The sequence below is a fragment of the Elgaria multicarinata genome, chromosome 5 (genome assembly GCF_023053635.1).
Source record: "Elgaria multicarinata webbii isolate HBS135686 ecotype San Diego chromosome 5, rElgMul1.1.pri, whole genome shotgun sequence".
NCBI lineage: Eukaryota > Metazoa > Chordata > Lepidosauria > Squamata > Anguidae > Elgaria > Elgaria multicarinata.
In genome coordinates this window covers 118,396,120-118,414,225 of record NC_086175.1, presented here as the reverse complement: position 1 = coordinate 118,414,225, position 18,106 = coordinate 118,396,120, and the positions used below count along the sequence as shown (strand labels likewise).

Here is an 18,106-nt window from a genome sequence, read left to right as displayed (position 1 = left end):
GAGGCCGTATTAGGCAGTCTCAAGGGAGTGAGGGATTGGTGGGAACCCACTAGGGATACACATAGTAGAACGGTGGGGGAGGGGCCTGCCAAACTGATCCTTAGTTTCTCGAATCAATGCTTTGCACAGGCACAGAGCCCATATGTGCGAATGCATAGATGACCACTTGAAGAGCTAAAGTTACAGGTAAGCAATATGCCTTTTCTCTGAACTGCAAAACTGAACATTTCTTACTATTTTTCACAAAATACAGAAGGACAATTTTCTCCTAAATTGTGACTGAATGAATAACTTGACTAAGTAAAAATGTGTTAATGATATTCATAATTTGTTTACTTTTCTGTCTCAGGATTTTCATCAAGAAGTGAATGAAATAGCCCATTCAGAAAGTGTTTGCAGTGTGGACAGTCTTGAGGCTGGAGAACCTAACGAAAGTTGTACAACACCCAGTGAAACATCTTCTTTGACTACACAGCTGGACTCTTCAGCTCTCAATTCACAGGGAATGCGGACTAGAAATAAATGTTTCTCTGATGAAACTGATATTTCCTTTTCTAAACGTCAGCATGTCAATAACTGGCTCATAAATTTAAATACCTCAAATATCCAAACAACCTCCCCTTTTCGTGATATTTTAATTAAATACAATGTTGTACCTTCTGATGAAGACACATGCAGTCCTGGTCAGAAATCATCTGCTCCAAGTACTTCTGAACAAAGAGAGGCTGAGAGATGGCCTGATGATGATGATCTAAATTTCACCCAAATTAAAAGAGAAGACAAAAACTTTGTATTGAAACTTCCATCTTCAGGAATAGTTAGCAGAGAAAATCCTTTAGCTACTGATATGCCTGAACTGAAATTAAACAAAGCTTGGGCTAGCCCTGATCCTTCTCCAGTTGTTGCAGTACAAGAGAATTCTGAATTTCCCCAGAATAACAGGACCTCATCAACACAAGCCTCCACTCAGGATGTTGTAATCCCTGTAGTCTTTCCTATTAGAGAGTGCAGTGCCACTGCTCCATACAGTAACAGCTTCTTACTTAACTGTATGCAGAAGGGAAAAAACGCTCATGCAGCAAGGTGTACTGAAGATATAGGCTGTGTTACAGCTGCTGGAGATGAAAAATGCTTTGACCATGTTGATGTTGAAGCACCTTTGTTTGAAAACACATATAAAGGCAGTATTGATCAACAGAAAGACAATGAAGAGGAAAAAGTCAATGAAATTTTATCTGTGCCTCATGGAGACCTCACGGACAATTTATCTGATCTTGACCAAGAGAGGAATAACCCCAGTGAGAGAAAAGTAGTGAAATTGCCAAAAAGCATTTTGAAAAAAGGATCTAAATATGAACCTGGCTGTTTCAAAGCGATGGTTATAAACAGAGGGGTCAAATTTGGGAATCAGCCTGTGGCCTCTGCTAGAGACAGTGTTGAATTGGCAAAAATAAAAGGGAAAGATGCTGATATTCAAAAGAACTGTAAAAAACTTAGGTGGTTTGATGAAATTAATGAAGCTGTGAGAGCTAATTATGATGAAAAGTTTTCAGAACAAGGTATCGCTGAAATACCTCAGGCACAGCCCCAATCATCTGGCTTTCGAATTAAAGTTGACACTTCTAGAACCAATCTTAGAAGCATTCCATCTTGTACACTCAATTCTGTTTTTCCAGAAGATCACCTGGAAAATTCTCAGAAATCTGCCAATGGTGCTATGGTTGGGGACTCAGAAAGAGATAATGGGATTCAGAATGCTTTTGTATCTGCAGGATATCATGTTGCTAAGCAGGCATGGATGGCACCAAGAAGTGAAGAAATAATACCCCTTGTATATAATTGTGACCCTAAAAATCCAAGAAGCAATCCACGCAAAGGTAGAACAAAAATGATCAAACGACCAAAATCTGCAAAAGCCCCATCATCAACTTTAATAACTAAAAACCGAAAAGGCACCATTATCCGACCACAGTCTGCTACTGAAGCCACCAAGGTTATGAAAACTCAAGGCAAAATCATGATGCCTCACCCACCAAGTAAACCTACACCAGGCAAGAGGCTGGATGAAAATCCATCAGACAGCATGTGCAAACCTCCCACAGAGACTGAAAACAGTCACTTCTTAAATGAAAGGCATCTTTTGCCTGAAGGTCAAGATCTGGGTAGAGATACTACAGAAGACCCTTCAATTTCAAGTAGTTCTTGCCATTCTCACGTGGCCACAATGAGACCTTCTTACAGTATATTCACGTACGAGCCTTTGAAAAAGACCAAGTGCGCTCAATCAGCTGCTCAGTGTGGCGGCTTTACAAAAAGAGGCTCCATGTACTCAGAAAATGGATTATGTCCAGATCGTACACCAACTGATGAAGAAATCACAATCTTGTGGCAAGGAGTGAATCGTGCCCTGGCTCAAAAGGATGGTGCTGCTGGTATGATTTATCTCCTTTTAAAAAATAGTGTTTTATTCTTGTTACTTCCCATTTACGTATGTCCGCGGGTCCTTTTGTCGACATTCTTGCCTTCTTTCTGTCACAAAACAGACCCTTTTAAATCCATTTTTTTAAAAAAAACCCGGAATGTGCCACCATTTCCTGCAGTTTGCAGGAAAAGTGGCACAATAAAAACGGCCACTGAATGGGCCACATGGTCATTGTTTACTTCCTCATTCTTCTCCTGTGTGAAGAAAGAGGAAGTATCGTGGGACAGAAGCAGGCGGGGTGGGGGGAGTGACAGCAAGGAACTTAGGAAAAATTTAATTCCAGCATATTGAACCAATCTTATAGTAACCTCAGAAATAAAAAGGGGCAGAGTTGTACCAGAAGAGGGGCTGGGCATACTTCCCTTCTAAATCAAGGTATGGAACTGTTTCCAGTCAAGTAGTCCTTCTCCTGTCCGTAATCTTATTCAGTGTCTGACCCTGGACATTTTAAAAGGGGGTGGGGTAGCCCAGCAGTCTTAGCCCTGAGAAATAGTGCCACACTGTATTAAACCACAGTCCCTTGTCTGACTGAAGAAAGGAAGCTCCCTTCCCATTTTAAAAACTTGAACTGAAGCAAGCTACCCTTTGTGGGAATGGATTTGGGGTATATTTATTTTAAAGCATTTGTAAACCATGATTTAGGTTGAAATAACCGGGCTCGGATTCAGGTTTAGGGAGCCTGGACAGGCTTCCTTTGGTGAACCTTTGAAAGCCACCTACTCCCCCTGGTGGTAGCACTACTGCAGCTGTCATTCCCCCCCCCCCCGCCCATCCCCCAGTGCTGCAGCTATTATATGTTGGACCTGAGCAGCTGCTCATCTCCTATGGGCCATGGTAGCAAGGGTATTGGTAGCCAGCTTCCTCAAGCAGTACTTTTGGGGGTCTCATGAAAAGGGAGCAAATCGTTTGTATTCATTATTTTTGTGTTTGTACTGCCAAGGATTAATGGAGGTGCTTTCGGGATTTTCCGCCTCATGTGCCAAAAATAACTTGGCTTGGATATTTTGCACGGTGACTTGGGTGGGAAGGGGTGCCTCTGCTTCAGGCAGGAAAAAATGTCTTGGTTGGGCCATGCCTGGCGGCCACCATATTTTATCTCCCATGGCATTGTGAGAGCCAGGTAGGCCCCACTTAGGAGGAGGAGGCTGGTAGTTGCGGTAGGGCCCAAGTGGTGGCATGCACTAGGGGGAGCTCAAGCAAGGTGTACATGCCCCAGCATAGTGTACATGCTGGGGCATGTACACTATGGCAAATGCACCAGAATGCTGGGTGCTGCTGATGCTGGACATGCAGGCAAAGTGGTTTCATGCGTTTATATCACCGCTTGTCATAAAAAGAAGCTAGGTAAAACAATTACTTTGCATCTAAGAATACAGAAGGGTATGGGCCTGAGGGAGGGCTGGGTGGGAACTAAGCACAAAATAAAAGTTTAAATAATAATGTTTGATTCTAATTTCTGGAGTTGGATGGTGTTAATATAATTTTAAAACCTTGCTTTGTACTTTTTCTTTCTTTCAGGAGATTCACAGCATAGTGCTATCCCCTGCAATAATAATTCAAATAATGCCGACTCGCAGCCCAGTAGACCGAATGTGTCTCACATCACTATTGATGGCGGCAATCTGATGGGCTCTATTAAATCAGGTGTTAGGGTGAATGCAATTTTTTCTTCTCAGCCAAGCAGTAAGGTTCCCTTTTTGTCAGATTTTGATGTTGGGAAAAGACAAAGAATACATTATTGGCTAACTTTAGTGAAATCTTGGCAGGAATGTATATAGTTAAAGGATATCTGTCCTTTCAGTCAGTGATCCGTGTGTACGCGCAAACATGAAAGAACTTGTTTGGATTGAGTGCCTGTATTCTAGTTTCATGTGTGCAATTCTATATTTTATTATGCATTGGCAACTTTTAGAGAATAGACTTTGAGAATGTAATATGTTTATGGAGTACATCTGGAATACATGTGTATTTTTGAGAAAATTACCGAGTCTATACTGGTGAATTAGATCAGGCTGGTTTCTTCTTCAGCGCATATGCTACTTTGGAAAATTCAAATCCCTTTTCCAAAGATTATTTCACACTATACATTCTATTATAATCTTATAGTATTTCTGTCTGAATCAGAATAACTTTATTTGCCCCGCTTGTGGGTTTCCCACTGACAGCTGGTCAGCCACTGTGGTATAATCTACACCAAGCAGGTTAGCGCAGTATGAAAGTGGTGTATGGTCTGTGTCGATGGGCCCCAACCGTTGCCAGTGCACTTCAATACCACTATAAAGCAGTAGTGTGGCTCCTGCCTTTTATAGATTTTGTATATTTGTTTTTAATGTTTTGATTTTTGTAAATCGCCCAGAGAGCTTCAGCTATGGAGCGGTATATAATAATAATAATAATAATAATAATAATAATAATAATAATAATAATAAGCCTGTGTGAACAGAATGCTGAGCTAGATGGACCCTTCGTCTGATCCAGCGTGGCTCTTCTTATGTTCTTCTTATGTCCTTAGCTTTCAACCCAACCAATTAAAAATTGCCCTAAGTGATTAGAATTTGCTCCCACAAATAAACTGATGCTTTGCTTTGCTTTATTAATTTACCAAATTAAAGCTTGCAGTCCCAGTGATTAATAACCATGCCAAAAACAGGGCCGTTAAGCAAGGGCCCACAGTCATCTCCACATGTAGAAAGTGGTGAGAATGGCAAGGGGAGGATGGAGCTAGTAGGCTCATCCCTGCTTCCATTCCCCACATGTAAAGATTACACGTAATGGGAATTACTTATTAGGGCTAGGTTCTGAACAACATATGAATATACCCATAATGTGAGACACGATTCTTGCATGTCCTTTTCTCACAGCAAAGAAAGTAAGAGTAAGGATCAGGGCCCTTGCACTGCATTGCTGCTTTTAGAAAGGTGGAGTGAGGCCCTACATCCTCACGCTTCCCCCACCTGTGCATCCCATCCCCACCCCTCCAAAATTCTCTGAGGGTAAAACTGCATGTTACTTTAAAGATATGGCTAGGTTTTTCTTTTTACTCAAAGGTAAGCTCATGGGACCTCATGTGGAAGATCTTACAGTGGTGGGTAGGGGATTTTAATCCTTTACCATATGTCTGCAATTTACCTTACAACTATATGCTATTTTGGCATGTAAATTGGAGTCATAGGGAGCTGATGTAGATTGGGACCACAGTGCGAGAGTGGGCGGGGGGGGGAATGCTTACAGTCTCCCTCCCCTCCTTCCCCAATGATGGGCCCCCAATCTGTGTAGTAATGTGTAGACTTGCCTTGCGAAGTCACATTCTATGACTAAAGGAATAGGCACGGCACATAAAAGCCCCCTAACAGAATTCCAATGGAAAACACTGGCATACTGGCAGCATTTTAGCTTCAGGGTGAAATTGAGCAATGCCACATAACTCTTCGACACTTGCTCTTATCGGGTTCCACGAGACAATAACATGTTAATAATTTTTGAACCGTTGCTCAGAATTTCACCAAATCAATGAAAGGCACACCTCCTAGAGAAGTCAAAATAATGTACATCAGTGGTTCTTACCATCATTTGAAAGAAATATGTGATATGCTTGGAGAAAAAACTACAACTGTGTCAATTTTCAGCACTTCGTGATGTGGCATACCTGTGGCAATTTGGATTGGATTGGTTTGAAATTTTGTACAATTATAGACCTCATCAGGAAGATTATGGATGCCAAGTTTCAATTAGCTCAACAGGTGTCATTTTTATAAGCAGTGGAACATTGAGGCTTATAACGGTGTAATCTTTTTTTGGGTGGGGGTGCACCTTAACTAAAGGGGCACTTCCATGCCCCTTTAATAAGGTGCTTACAAAGTTATAAGGTTGTCATATCACTTCCCTCCATTTTCCTGGTCTGAATCTCCCCCACAAATTAGAAATTTGTGCTCTGAGGCAAAGCCATATGGGTACCATACAAACAAATTTGCCATCTAGCCTGTGCACTATTACTGACTTAACTCATAGTGGCAAACTCAGGTTAAGCAATCTATGTATTCCCCCCCCCCCCCCTGTTAATTCTAGGGACCTTTGTGTTCATTGCATGTCAATATATTTGGTTTATTTGTTTTGGAAATGTTTGTGCAACTTTCACAGCATGTATTCAAAGTGTGTGTTTTGTCACTTTCAGCTTCTGTTGCTTTTGCAAGACGAAAACAAATTAACGAAAATAATGAAAATAAGCGCAAGGCTCTTTTAGAACACAGGAGACAAATGGCAGCCTCTGCCGGATGGAAGCCCAATAGTGTTGGAAAGGTATATCTAATAAAATTGTTTACTGAAGATGTCATCAGATAAGTAGTTTCTATATTATGCAGTAGAAATTATATGAACAATATGCTGAAGAAAATAAAAATATTAAGTTCAGTACAAGTGATTCTATGGCTGGCTGTCTCAGGACATCTTGCTCCCATCAGTCTCATATGGCAGAATGTGGAAACTGGGTATTTTGTATCTGAGAGAATGGCTGGATTCGGACAACACGATAACCCACACTGTTGGGTTGAGTGTGGGTTGGCATTGAACCATGGATTGCTGTTGTACCATGGGTTATCATGTTTTATTTTATTTATTTATTTTATTTATTTATTTATAAAGCGCCATCAATTTTCATGGCGCTGTACAGAATAAAACAAAACAAGACAATCTGCCATATGACTTACAATCTAAAATTTTGACAGGTCTTAACTTTTGGACATTTAACAATTCTTGTTTAAGAAAAAAAGACAGCCACAGATGTTGCATCAATCAAATTAGTAAAAGCCACAAGCATAATATAATGTGTCTCTAAAAGTTGAAGTCCCAAATGTGTCCTATAGCACGTATGGTGCATGAAAAGTCATGTCCGCACGCCACCTTCTTCTGCACAATCGTACTACCACCAACCCACCAAACAGTTTAAATGGGGAACCGCTCCCCACCTTCCTGACTGCTCAGCTGGGGAGGAGAGGCAATTGATCTCACCATATGGGGAGGATTTAAAGCTTCTTATTCCTATGTGTTAAGATCTCAGGGGATAGCGTATGCATGTGTCAGAGTGAGAGGTAAGTAGGTTGTATATGCATGTGAGAGAGAAAGGGAGGGGAAGGGAGATACTGGCCCTGGCCACATCTATAGCCAGCCCAAGACAAACCCATGGCTGCCTTTGGCTATGCCTACCACTGGCATGCGATCCCCAACCCATCACTGCTATAGCCCAAGGAGGCAAAAAGGCTGTCCACCCCTGCCCCACAGTAAAACAATAACATTCCACAATAGATCACATGCCAACTGCAATTCTGTTAAAATTCATGTTGTCTGAACCCAGCCACAGTAACAAAGCATGGTTTGTTAACCACAAACAACCCATAGTTCACAACCAACAACAAACCATGGGTTCCCTTTATGGGTTGTTTGTGGTTAACAAGATAAGATTTGTTAGTGCAGCTGGGATCAGACAACATGATAAACAATGTTTCAACAACAAGGGTTGAGTATGGGTTGTTATGTTGTCTGAACTGAGCCACAGAATGAGATCACTCAGTGCTAGAACAGTTCCAATCCCCTGGCAGAGAGAACAGCCATTCTAGAGTAACATATATCCTGTTCATGTTTAGATATGGAAATTGTGCACAGGTTACACATTGGTGTAGAGCCAGCACACCATGTAAAAATGTTCTGTGAATAAATAAATGATTAGGTGGGGGGGGGAACCAAATATGACTTTCATTGGGACACTGAAAAACAACAACCCTTACAGTAACAGGCTGTTTTAAGTCTCAGTATGGTGATGCTTATCTCTGTTGTTCCCATTGTAGAAACATTTAGGAAACGTAAACACTTTTGGTCAACAGCATTAAGTAACTTTTAATCAATAATAATAATAATAATTGAGAGCACCTCCCACCATCACAGTTTGTTGTTCTTTACAATACAGCAGCATGTATTTTAGATGTTTTCTTTCCTTAGTATCTTTTGTATGTTTCTTTGCTATTTTATTTATTTATTCATTCATTTATTTATATCCCATCTTTTTTCCACCATAATCCTCCTCCTCTCTATTTTATCCTTGCAACAACAACCCTGTGAGGTGGGTTGGGCTGAGAGTCTCCGGCTGGCCCAAAGTCACCCAGTGAGTTTCCATGGCCAAGTGGGGGCTAGAACCTGGATCTCCCAACTCCCAGTCCAACACTCTAGCCACTACACCGCACTGGCTCTGTACATTTCAGAATAATGCCAACATTTCTGGATTATGCCTGGATTATTTTCTTAGTTGTTAATTTATTTTGGTTACGTTGTTTAAATCGTTTGATGATAAATATCATTTTTTTATAGAATATATCACAGGCCATGAAGCGAGCTCAATCTCAGTGTGCATACGAACCAGTGCAAGCCATGGGTGGCATCAGTAATGCTGATGAAGGTAATGCTGAAGCTATGAATAAGGGCACCTTGTGTATCTTACTCATTGCTCTGTACATGTGTCATTTCCTCAAATTAAAGGATACAACCTGACACACAAGGGAGTGGGGATAGTGGGAAATAGTAAGGGTGCAATGTCAGAGTGAAGAGGCAAGTTTTTAATTGGGCATTTAAATACACCAAGAGAAAAGGGCAGACAATGGTAGAAAGAAAACATTACAATGGTAGGGGACAGCAAGAGGGAATGAGCATAGTCACAAGATGGAAGGTCCAGTTTTGGACTTATATAGGACAAGGGTAGCAAAGTATTTTCCATTGTGAACAGAAAATATCTGGTGTATATGTTCATTACTTTTAAAATGAGCATTATTTTTAAAACGAGCATTTACACAGACTCAGGTATACTACTACTGCTCTGTTCTCTGTCTTACAAAAACACTATAAAAGGGGACCAGTACAATGGCATGAAGATGAACAATAGAGTGTGTGATTTGCTTTTTGATTTCAAAGTAGGAAAAGGCATTCTCTCCTGTGTGCTTTCTGTGTATCCAGTTTAGTTATCCTCAAAGACCACTCTAATGATGCAAGGATTATAGTTACCATGTCTTATGGGCAAACATGATGATTGCACTATGTAGCTAAATAATAGTATTTGAAAGATACATAAAGACATGTTGTTAACAATGCCACAGGTTATGAAAGATGAAAATAAATTTAACCTAGTAGTCAATCCATTTTTGTTAATAGTTTCAGAAAGCACTTTGCAGTTCCTGCTAGCAGAAAACCTAGCGAACATGTCCGCTACAGAAAGTGAAATCTTGACTGGTTTGGACACAGCCCAACTACACAAACAGACTGTGGTGCTAAACAGACCCCCACGGCAAGGAATGAGTGCGCTGTCGTTTGAAGAGCACAAAGTTCTTCAGTCACTCGACCGCATTAATCAAAGGCTGCAGAGTAAGTATTCGGTCGGTCATGCTGTGACCTGCACCAGTGTAGTAATCAGTTTGCCAAGCAACCTAAGTGTAAACAAATCATTCAGACAGAATAATCTTTTCCTTTCCTTTTTTTTTTTTACTTCCCATTGCCTTTGACTCCTGCTTTACAGCAAATACTCCATGCAGCGGCTCAAACCCCAAATTCATACTTGGTGTGAAATTTGGGCTCGGCATTTTACTTTTGTAAAATTAAATCAAAAAATTCATAATGCTAAATATCATTTTATATTTTTATTCCATACAGTCAAGTGAAAAGCTTGTCATGAACAGTCTTTAAGCCAATGGGCTTAAATAGTTCAGACACACCATTTATTTATTTATTTATTTATTTTGTTTCACAGCTACATGATGATAGATTTTTTGTTCCTGAATATTTTCTTTGGTTTATGGTACAGGAGATATAATAATAATAATAACAACAACAACAACAACAATAATGATATGACCAGTTAACACTCATTTTCCTAGTACAATAGACAAGGTTCCTATTTACAGCCATATGACACATATACTAGTATCATATGGCAAGGCAAATTTTGACACATAAGCACTTCTTTAAAGCAGATTGGTGCCTGTGTGGAGTTAGGGAGTTCACGAGCTTCTGGACATAAAATGGTTTTTATATTGCTTTTTTAACTTTAATGTTTTTAAATTTATCTATACTTGTTTTATGGTTTTTAATTGTGCACTGCCCAGACAGCTTCAGCTGATGGGCAGTATAAAAGTGTAATAAACAAATAAATAAAATAATAAAATGATTGTGCAGCTGTAATTGGAATATTTGCTTGATGAAGCAGAAGTCCACATTTTTCCAAGACTGATAACATCTATACTTGGTACACTATCCTACCTTAAGAAATCTAAACAAATTTTTATCCATTCTCTCTACCTTTAAGACCAGGATGGCTGCTCTGCCTTGCTACCACATTTTCAAACACCAATTTGATTTACAGCAGATATAAGATTAAGCAAAGGGATATTGATAGAGAGGGGAGAAAAAGGTATAAAGTTTATAAGCCCTTGAAACCATCTCTAACAGAAGATAGGCAACCTTGTTCTAACAACAGTTGAAAGTTCAACACAATAAAGAATGGCAGTCCATTATGGTGCACACAGGGGTCTCGGACCTTTTAGGGCTGATGAGCACATTTGAGTGTGTGCTTTCACAAAATGGCCACCATGGTAGGTGCGGCCAGTTACAAAACACCTAGTTTCCATAAGACAAACTGGTGTAGCTAGAAGGATAGGAAGTTGACAAAGTACAAGGCAGAGTTGAGGGGCTGAGCCCAAACCACATATTTGCCTGCCCAAAGCATAACAAAATACCCATTTCAAGAAGGCAAACTGATGATGCTTAGGAAAACACAGGCGCACAGACAAAACACCCATCAACACCGCAGGCATGCAGTACACAGTCTATCACACATAGATACGATCTCAGGCAAAACAAACCACACTAAACCAGGTAACACACACCACACGAAACAACAGGCAAAACACCTGACTTAGCAATGGATCCAAAAGTACCACACGCCTGCAAAAACTGAACTCTTACTACATGATTTTAAAAATAAAAAGAGCCTTGTGCTGGAAAGGTCCATCAAGCACATCCTGTTTCTAACAGAAGCCAACCAGAAGCCTCTCGGAAGCCCACAAGCAGGCCAAGAAGGCAAAAGTGTCTCCCTCTCTTGTTTCGCAGGAACTGGGATTCATTGGCATTCTGCTTCTAAACATGGAGGTTCCCATACAGCCTTCATGACTAATAGCAATTGATAAACTTATTATTCATAAATTTAAAATTAAATTAATTTAGTACTAATATGAAATAAATGCTTTTTCCTGCAAAGAAATAGTATCTATAGATAACATCCAATCTGCATCATCCGCTATCTGAAGAAAGACTTAGTTGAGTGTACATCATTTTCCTTTTCCACCCTATAAACTGAATTTTTCTATCTTGTTTTTATACCAATTTAGATGTCCACGAAACCATTAACAAAACCCCATCCTCTACAGATATTTTGCAAACTGTTTCCCCTTTGGTAAGCATGCATTACGTTACTTTTATGTGTAAATATGCAATGAAGGTAACGATTTTAAAGCCAAGACTTCAGTTGTGAGCTTCCAGGGGCATTTGGCTTGCTGCTGTTAGACCCCGAATGCTGGAGTAGATGCTAATCTGATCCAGCTACAGCTGTTCTTATAATATTCTGGGTATCCTGGGGCAAATTGCACTGTGCTAATGCCTATAACAGTGTCCTGATGCGTTTAAAACAAACAAAATAAAAGGTGTTTCAGCAAGGGTGTGGGAATTTAGAGTAGAGAAGTTACAGAGGAACTGTATATGTGGTGCTCAAGTAGTAGAGGACCTCAACCCCTATTTATATTGTCCTCTGTATTCTGAACCCAGGACAAAATTTATTTTGAATCTCTTATGGTCAAGTTAAAGTTATCTATTTGCTCTCTGATGCTGACAAATTGTGACAGAGGCCTTAGCTAGACCTAAGGATTATCCCAGGCAAATGGAGGGGTCATCTCTGCCTGCTCCCGGGATCCCCTGGGTGTCGTTTGGATGCACAGGGATGATCCCGGGACAATCCCGGGATATAGGCCTGGTCTGGCCATGGCCAGAGTTGCAAGATTCGCAGTGGCTGCCCAAAAGTTGAGAAGAAGATTCATAGAGGTCAACATGGTGAACTGTAATGATGAAATTTAACATGAAGTTTTAACATATCTGTAGTATTAACTTTTATACATTTATGGACCTTTTAATGTAAATTCTTAGTGTCTTTTATTTTAATTCTTTGTTTTAAAATGAACTTTTACATATTTGTGGGCACATTCTAATGACAACCTTTTTAGTATCTTTTGTGTTTTACTTCTTTGCATTGTAGAGTTTTTGTGTGCTTACCTGTATTGCATCTGTAAAGTTGATATGACCATGATGGTTGAAACAACAAATAAACATTCAAGTAACTGATTTAAGAGTAGAGAAGTGACAGGAGAAGGTGCTTAATACTTTTCCCATCTGCCATTTCATACTTCACATTTTCCACAGCCCAGTGGAAATCCACCAAGGGGATTTCAAATGCAATTTGGAGCAGCAATTACAAGCAGGCAAATGGATACATCAGGGGTAGGCCACTTTGGTGAGTCCAAGGGCTCATTTCCTCACCCTCTGAGACCCACCAAGGGAAACATTCCTCCCTGCCGCCACTGAAATTGCGACTGTGCTGCTGAATTTCAGCAGCATGGCAGCGAAACGGAGGCTTTCAGGAGCGTGATTTTGCTTGAAAACAAGGTGCACATTCTCCCTACACCTTGTTTTAAAGCAAAATAGGCTGCTTTTTTGATGCTGCTGATGTGCCACCAAATTTTGGCATCAACCACTGTGTTTTTTTCCCATTGCCAGTGAATTTTGGTGGTGATGTGATAGGAGGGGCTGCAAAAAAAAAAAAAAAAAGCCAGTAGTAGGCGTGTGTTACCCACACTACTACTTTGCTCTGAATTCCCCTCTGCCCAAAGTGGCTTTGCACTGTTAAAATTTATTGCTGCGTAATGTGTAGTTAGCCCTTAAAGAATCATTAAAAGAACCAGTGGATCCCAAGACAGAATCCTTGTAAGTTTTATCCTTTGGGGCTCAAGGTTAAGTAGGGAAAATGTGGGGGAGATTTCATTGAGTTATTGCTGACTTTTGTTAATTGCACCATGCATTCAGGACGGGGCTGGCTACAAATGTAAATAAATAACTACGAGTTCTATCCTAGATTTTAAAAAGCATTTGAAAACTTATCTCTTTTCCATAGCTTTTGGAACTCTAGCCTGATTTAATGTTCACAATGCTTCGATTATTCCCTTATTCTGTCTTTGTGTAACCTCTCCCCCTCATATGTTTTAATGTGATTTTAGGTTGTAAGCCTCTGGCAGGATATTGTTGCTGTTTTATTTGTACATACTGTACAGCACCAAGTACATTGTTGGTGCTATATAAATAAATATTATTAATAATATTAAATTAAATTAAATATTGGACATCTAAAACTTCTGTGACAAATGCCTGAACAGCCTTTTCTGAAACCTCGAGGGAAGTTACCCTTAGCACTCCCACTCTCTTTTCCCTTCCCAATCACCACTGACTCTTTTCCCCTTTGTCCATCACTGCCCTTCCTGCCTGTCACCTGAACACTGTTCTGGGTTCCAGCAGGGCTGTTCTGAGTAGGAAGAGGAAAGCAAATGATGGCCTATGTGGCCGCATGTCCACATATACGCACAAGTGTATGACCTGACCGGAGTTTGAATCTGTAGCCTAGATTCATTGCATGTAGCGGTAGGAGCCCAAGTAGGGAAAATAAATCAGTGAGAAATTGGCCACTCTGAAGTGTGTGTGTGCTCGCTCCCGCTATGGTCAACAAATACATAATTAGTGTTGGCTAAGACACAAATTCATTGCTACAGCTGACATAATAGAAGGTAGCATAGTATTGTCTGAACATTTTGTGTTACATTACTATGAATGCATACTATCTTTGTTGTGTTTTTTATTCTTGCAGGTCGCATCTCCCTCCTACATGAACATCATGCCTCCAATGTGGAAATACAGGAGCATATCAGATGCCACTTATCCCCCAATGCACAGAAAATACTGACTTGGCCTAACAAAGGCTGCTGAACTTGAATTTATTTTAATATATTATCAGCTGCTATCTTTGTAACATAATTATTTGCAACATGCCTTAAATGCTATTTTAAAGAACCCTTAAACAAAATAAAGATGTAACACAAGTATTGACTGCTTGTTACCTAGTTTACATTTAGGGCAAAAAAAAATATATGTGCACTTTATTGTAAAATATATTGTATTTTTTTAAGAATGGAAATACCTCACTTTTAAATAAGTGGTGATATTTGTAAATTTACTGTAAATTTTAATTCAAAGTAAAAGAAATTATTTTGCTACTGATTAAAATTATGTATGACTTCATCTCCTAACTTTATGGCTTTCGTTAACTGCTAATAAATTTCTACTACATTTGTAAAAGGTATGTTGTAGAAAATGATAATCAATTATCTTCAGATCTTACCAGTTTGATCATTCATTTCCTAATATATCCTTGAAGGCTCAATTCCTACCTACAAAAACAATATATTGAGATCATAATAATGATAGATTCCCCAGAAGGCCAACTCCCCACTCCATATCCCAGGAGAAACAGTGATAATACTCAATTTATTACCTGAAGATCATCTAGGTCCCCTGTCAAATTCCATGAATGAGGCAGGGTGATGATGCAATTTAGGAATACCCTAAGTCTGGATTCAACCCTCTGTAGAATGTTTCAAAGGATTTTCTTCCTAATCTTTCAATGTCTTTAAAGGGTGATTAATTTTTGTACCTGAATAACAATTTGTTCAGGTCATGGCAATGTACAAGAACACTTATCAACTCCATTTGGCGAAAAAGGTGCCATATTCTCCCTCTCTAGTTTTGAAACGGATGCTAATTGTTTTGTAATGTTGAGATTTGATTAGTGCAGTATGCCTTACATTCAAAGTTACTCTCATGAATGCCTCTTTTCCTATTCTGTAGAAGATATAAAATCCAGGATTCTGGCCCCTGCCCAGTGTAGTTCAGCATCTTTATTAATGACTTGGACAAGAGTTAGAGGGGACATAGATTAGAACAGCTTGATAGAGGTATCTAATACCCTAGCTACAAAGGTTTAGAGGACAGAAACAAAATTCAAGATTATTTTGACAGGATGAAGAACAGAGTCCAAACTAACAAAATGTATGCCAGCATAGATAAATGTACAGTTCTTCATTTAGGTAAGAACAATCAGATGCACAATTATAAAATAAGTACCGTATTTCTTCGATTCTAAGACGCCATCGATTGTAAGACGCACACTAATTTCAGTACCACCAACAGAAAAAAAGCTTTGATTCTAAGAAATAATAAACGCACCCGCAATTCTAAGACGCACCCCGTTTTTAGAGATGTTTATATGGGGAAAAAGTGTGTCTTAGAATTGAAGAAATACGGTAATACTTTATTTGACAGCAGTACATCTAGGAGTTTTAGTAAACAACAAGCTAAACACGAGTAAGTGCTGTGATGCAGCAATTAAAAGGTTTAATGTAATTTGAGGCTGCATCAACAGAAGTATAGTGTCCAGATTATGAGAGGTAATGGTATCCCTCTATTTTACCTTGGCTAGAACTCAACTGAAATGCTGTGTCCATACCTGGATGTGTCCAGAAGAGGGAGACAAAGATGGTGAGTGGTCTGGAGACCAAGTCTAATGGGGAAATGTTGAAGGAGTTGGGTGTGCTTAGCTTAGAGCAGTGGCCTTCAGCTGGTCCAGACCCAAGACCAACTTCGGACTCCCAACCTGCAACATGTGATCCAATTTCACATTTGCCCAACATGGCAGCAACTGCTTTGCTGTGACCCATTTGGACCGATCTCGCGACCTAGTTTTGGGTCATGACCCACCAGTTGAAGACCACTGGCCTGGAGAAGAAACGAACAGAGGCAGTATGAAAACCATTCTTAAATATTTGAAAGGCTGTCACATAGATGATAGGGCAAATTTCTTTTCTGTTGCTCCAGAGGGTAGTACCTGAACCAACAGGTTAAAACATTTATTACATTTATATCCCACTTTTCTTCCATCATGGAACTCATGGTTCCCAGTTGGTCTCTCCTCTAAGCACTGATCAGACCCAAACCTGCTTAGCTTCAACAAAGTGGCTGCCATCTGATGTACCTTCAGACCATGTTGTGTGAAATAACAAGAAAGGGAAAGAACCTCCATGACCCTATAAATCAGGGGTCCCCAATCCCCGGGCCACGGACCGGTACCGGTCTGTGGCCTGTTAGGAACCGGGCCACACAGGTGAGCTGCTTTCACCCACCCACACCCACCCCAGTGTACATGGGCGCGGGGCGCCATCTCGCCCAGCTGAAGCGAAGCCAGGGGGGATTCTACACGCCGTACTGAGGCCGCTTCCATGCGGCCCCAGTGCGACCCCAAAGCGATCGTGTAACTTGCCTGGAGAAGCGACGAGGAAGAGGCGTCCTTGCCGCCGCTACTGCCACCCACCTACCTCCGACCTGGCCGGGTCGGAGAGCTCGGCGGAAGAAGGCGGGGTGGAGAGCTCTCCACCCCACTTTCTTCCGCCGAGCTCTCCGTCCCGGCCGGCGAGGAAGTAGGTGGGTGGCGGCGGCAGCGGCGGCAAGGACGCCTCTTCCTCGTCGCTTCTCCAGGCAAGTTACACGATCGCTTTGGGGTCGCACTGGGGCCGCATGGAAGCGGCCTCAGTACGACGTGTGGAATCCCCCCAGGATGCTGGGGTGGGGTGGGGTGGGGCGGCTTCGGAACGGAGTGCCTGGCCAGAAGCCACTCTGGGAAAGCGACTTCCAGCCGTGCCGTTCCGAAGCCACCTGCCTGCCCCAGTGTCCTAGCTTCGCTTCGGCTGGGTATCCTGGTCCCAAGTTGTTTAGGGCTTTGTACACAAGAACCTTAAACCTGGCCCGGTAGCGAATAGGCAGCCAGTGCAGTTCCCTCAGCAGAGGAGTTACATGCTGGAAAGGGGCAGCTCCAGACAACAGCCGAGCTGCAGCATTCTGCACCAGCTCCAGCTTCCGGAGCAGCTTCAAGGGCAGCCCCACATAGAGCGCGTTGCAAAAAATGATCAAAAATATCATAATTATTTAATAACTCAATTACCAGCAAGCATAAAATGGAACATACTGCGGCCTGGTTGGTGGTAGCAGCAACAACAACATGAGTCCTTCTAAAGAGCTGCAGAGGAAGACAGAACAGAGTCATCTGTTAGCAGGAACAAGGGGACAACACCCTCCAGCGTATGTGGTAAACAGCAGGTAGAAAACCTCTCCTGTCTGGTGATACCGGTCATTTCCTTGAATCTCACTTGAGGGCTGGGACTGTGTGTAAGTCACCCTTGCAATAACAGGTGTGGATTCACCTGCACACACCCCACTTCTTTGCCCTTTCCTCTTCTGAAGATCTAGACCAGCCAGTTGGGCCAGTGAACACACCCTCGTTGCCTTCCTTACTCAGTGGTTGATCTGGCAGTTGCTGCAGTAGGCGGAGTAGGTGAACCTCTTGTAGTTGATCCATATCTCCAAGGTTCCATTATATTTACTCTCCGAAATTAT

The 18,106-nt window shown here is 41.1% G+C and overlaps 1 protein-coding gene across 1 annotated transcript in view; it reads left to right on the top strand.

Annotated features, from left to right (window-relative positions):
- The window catches only part of CEP126 (centrosomal protein 126), a 29,241-nt gene extending 14,611 nt beyond the window's left edge, over nucleotides 1–14,630 (top strand). The window contains exons 5-11 of the mRNA XM_063127840.1: nucleotides 350–2,432; nucleotides 4,001–4,165; nucleotides 6,654–6,778; nucleotides 8,837–8,924; nucleotides 9,671–9,880; nucleotides 11,899–11,963; nucleotides 14,472–14,630. Coding sequence (XP_062983910.1) covers nucleotides 350–2,432; nucleotides 4,001–4,165; nucleotides 6,654–6,778; nucleotides 8,837–8,924; nucleotides 9,671–9,880; nucleotides 11,899–11,963; nucleotides 14,472–14,567 — 2,832 coding nt within the window. The 3' untranslated portion in view covers nucleotides 14,568–14,630. The remainder of the gene's footprint in view (nucleotides 1–349; nucleotides 2,433–4,000; nucleotides 4,166–6,653; nucleotides 6,779–8,836; nucleotides 8,925–9,670; nucleotides 9,881–11,898; nucleotides 11,964–14,471) is intronic.
- The last annotated feature ends 3,476 nt before the right edge of the window (nucleotides 14,631–18,106 follow it).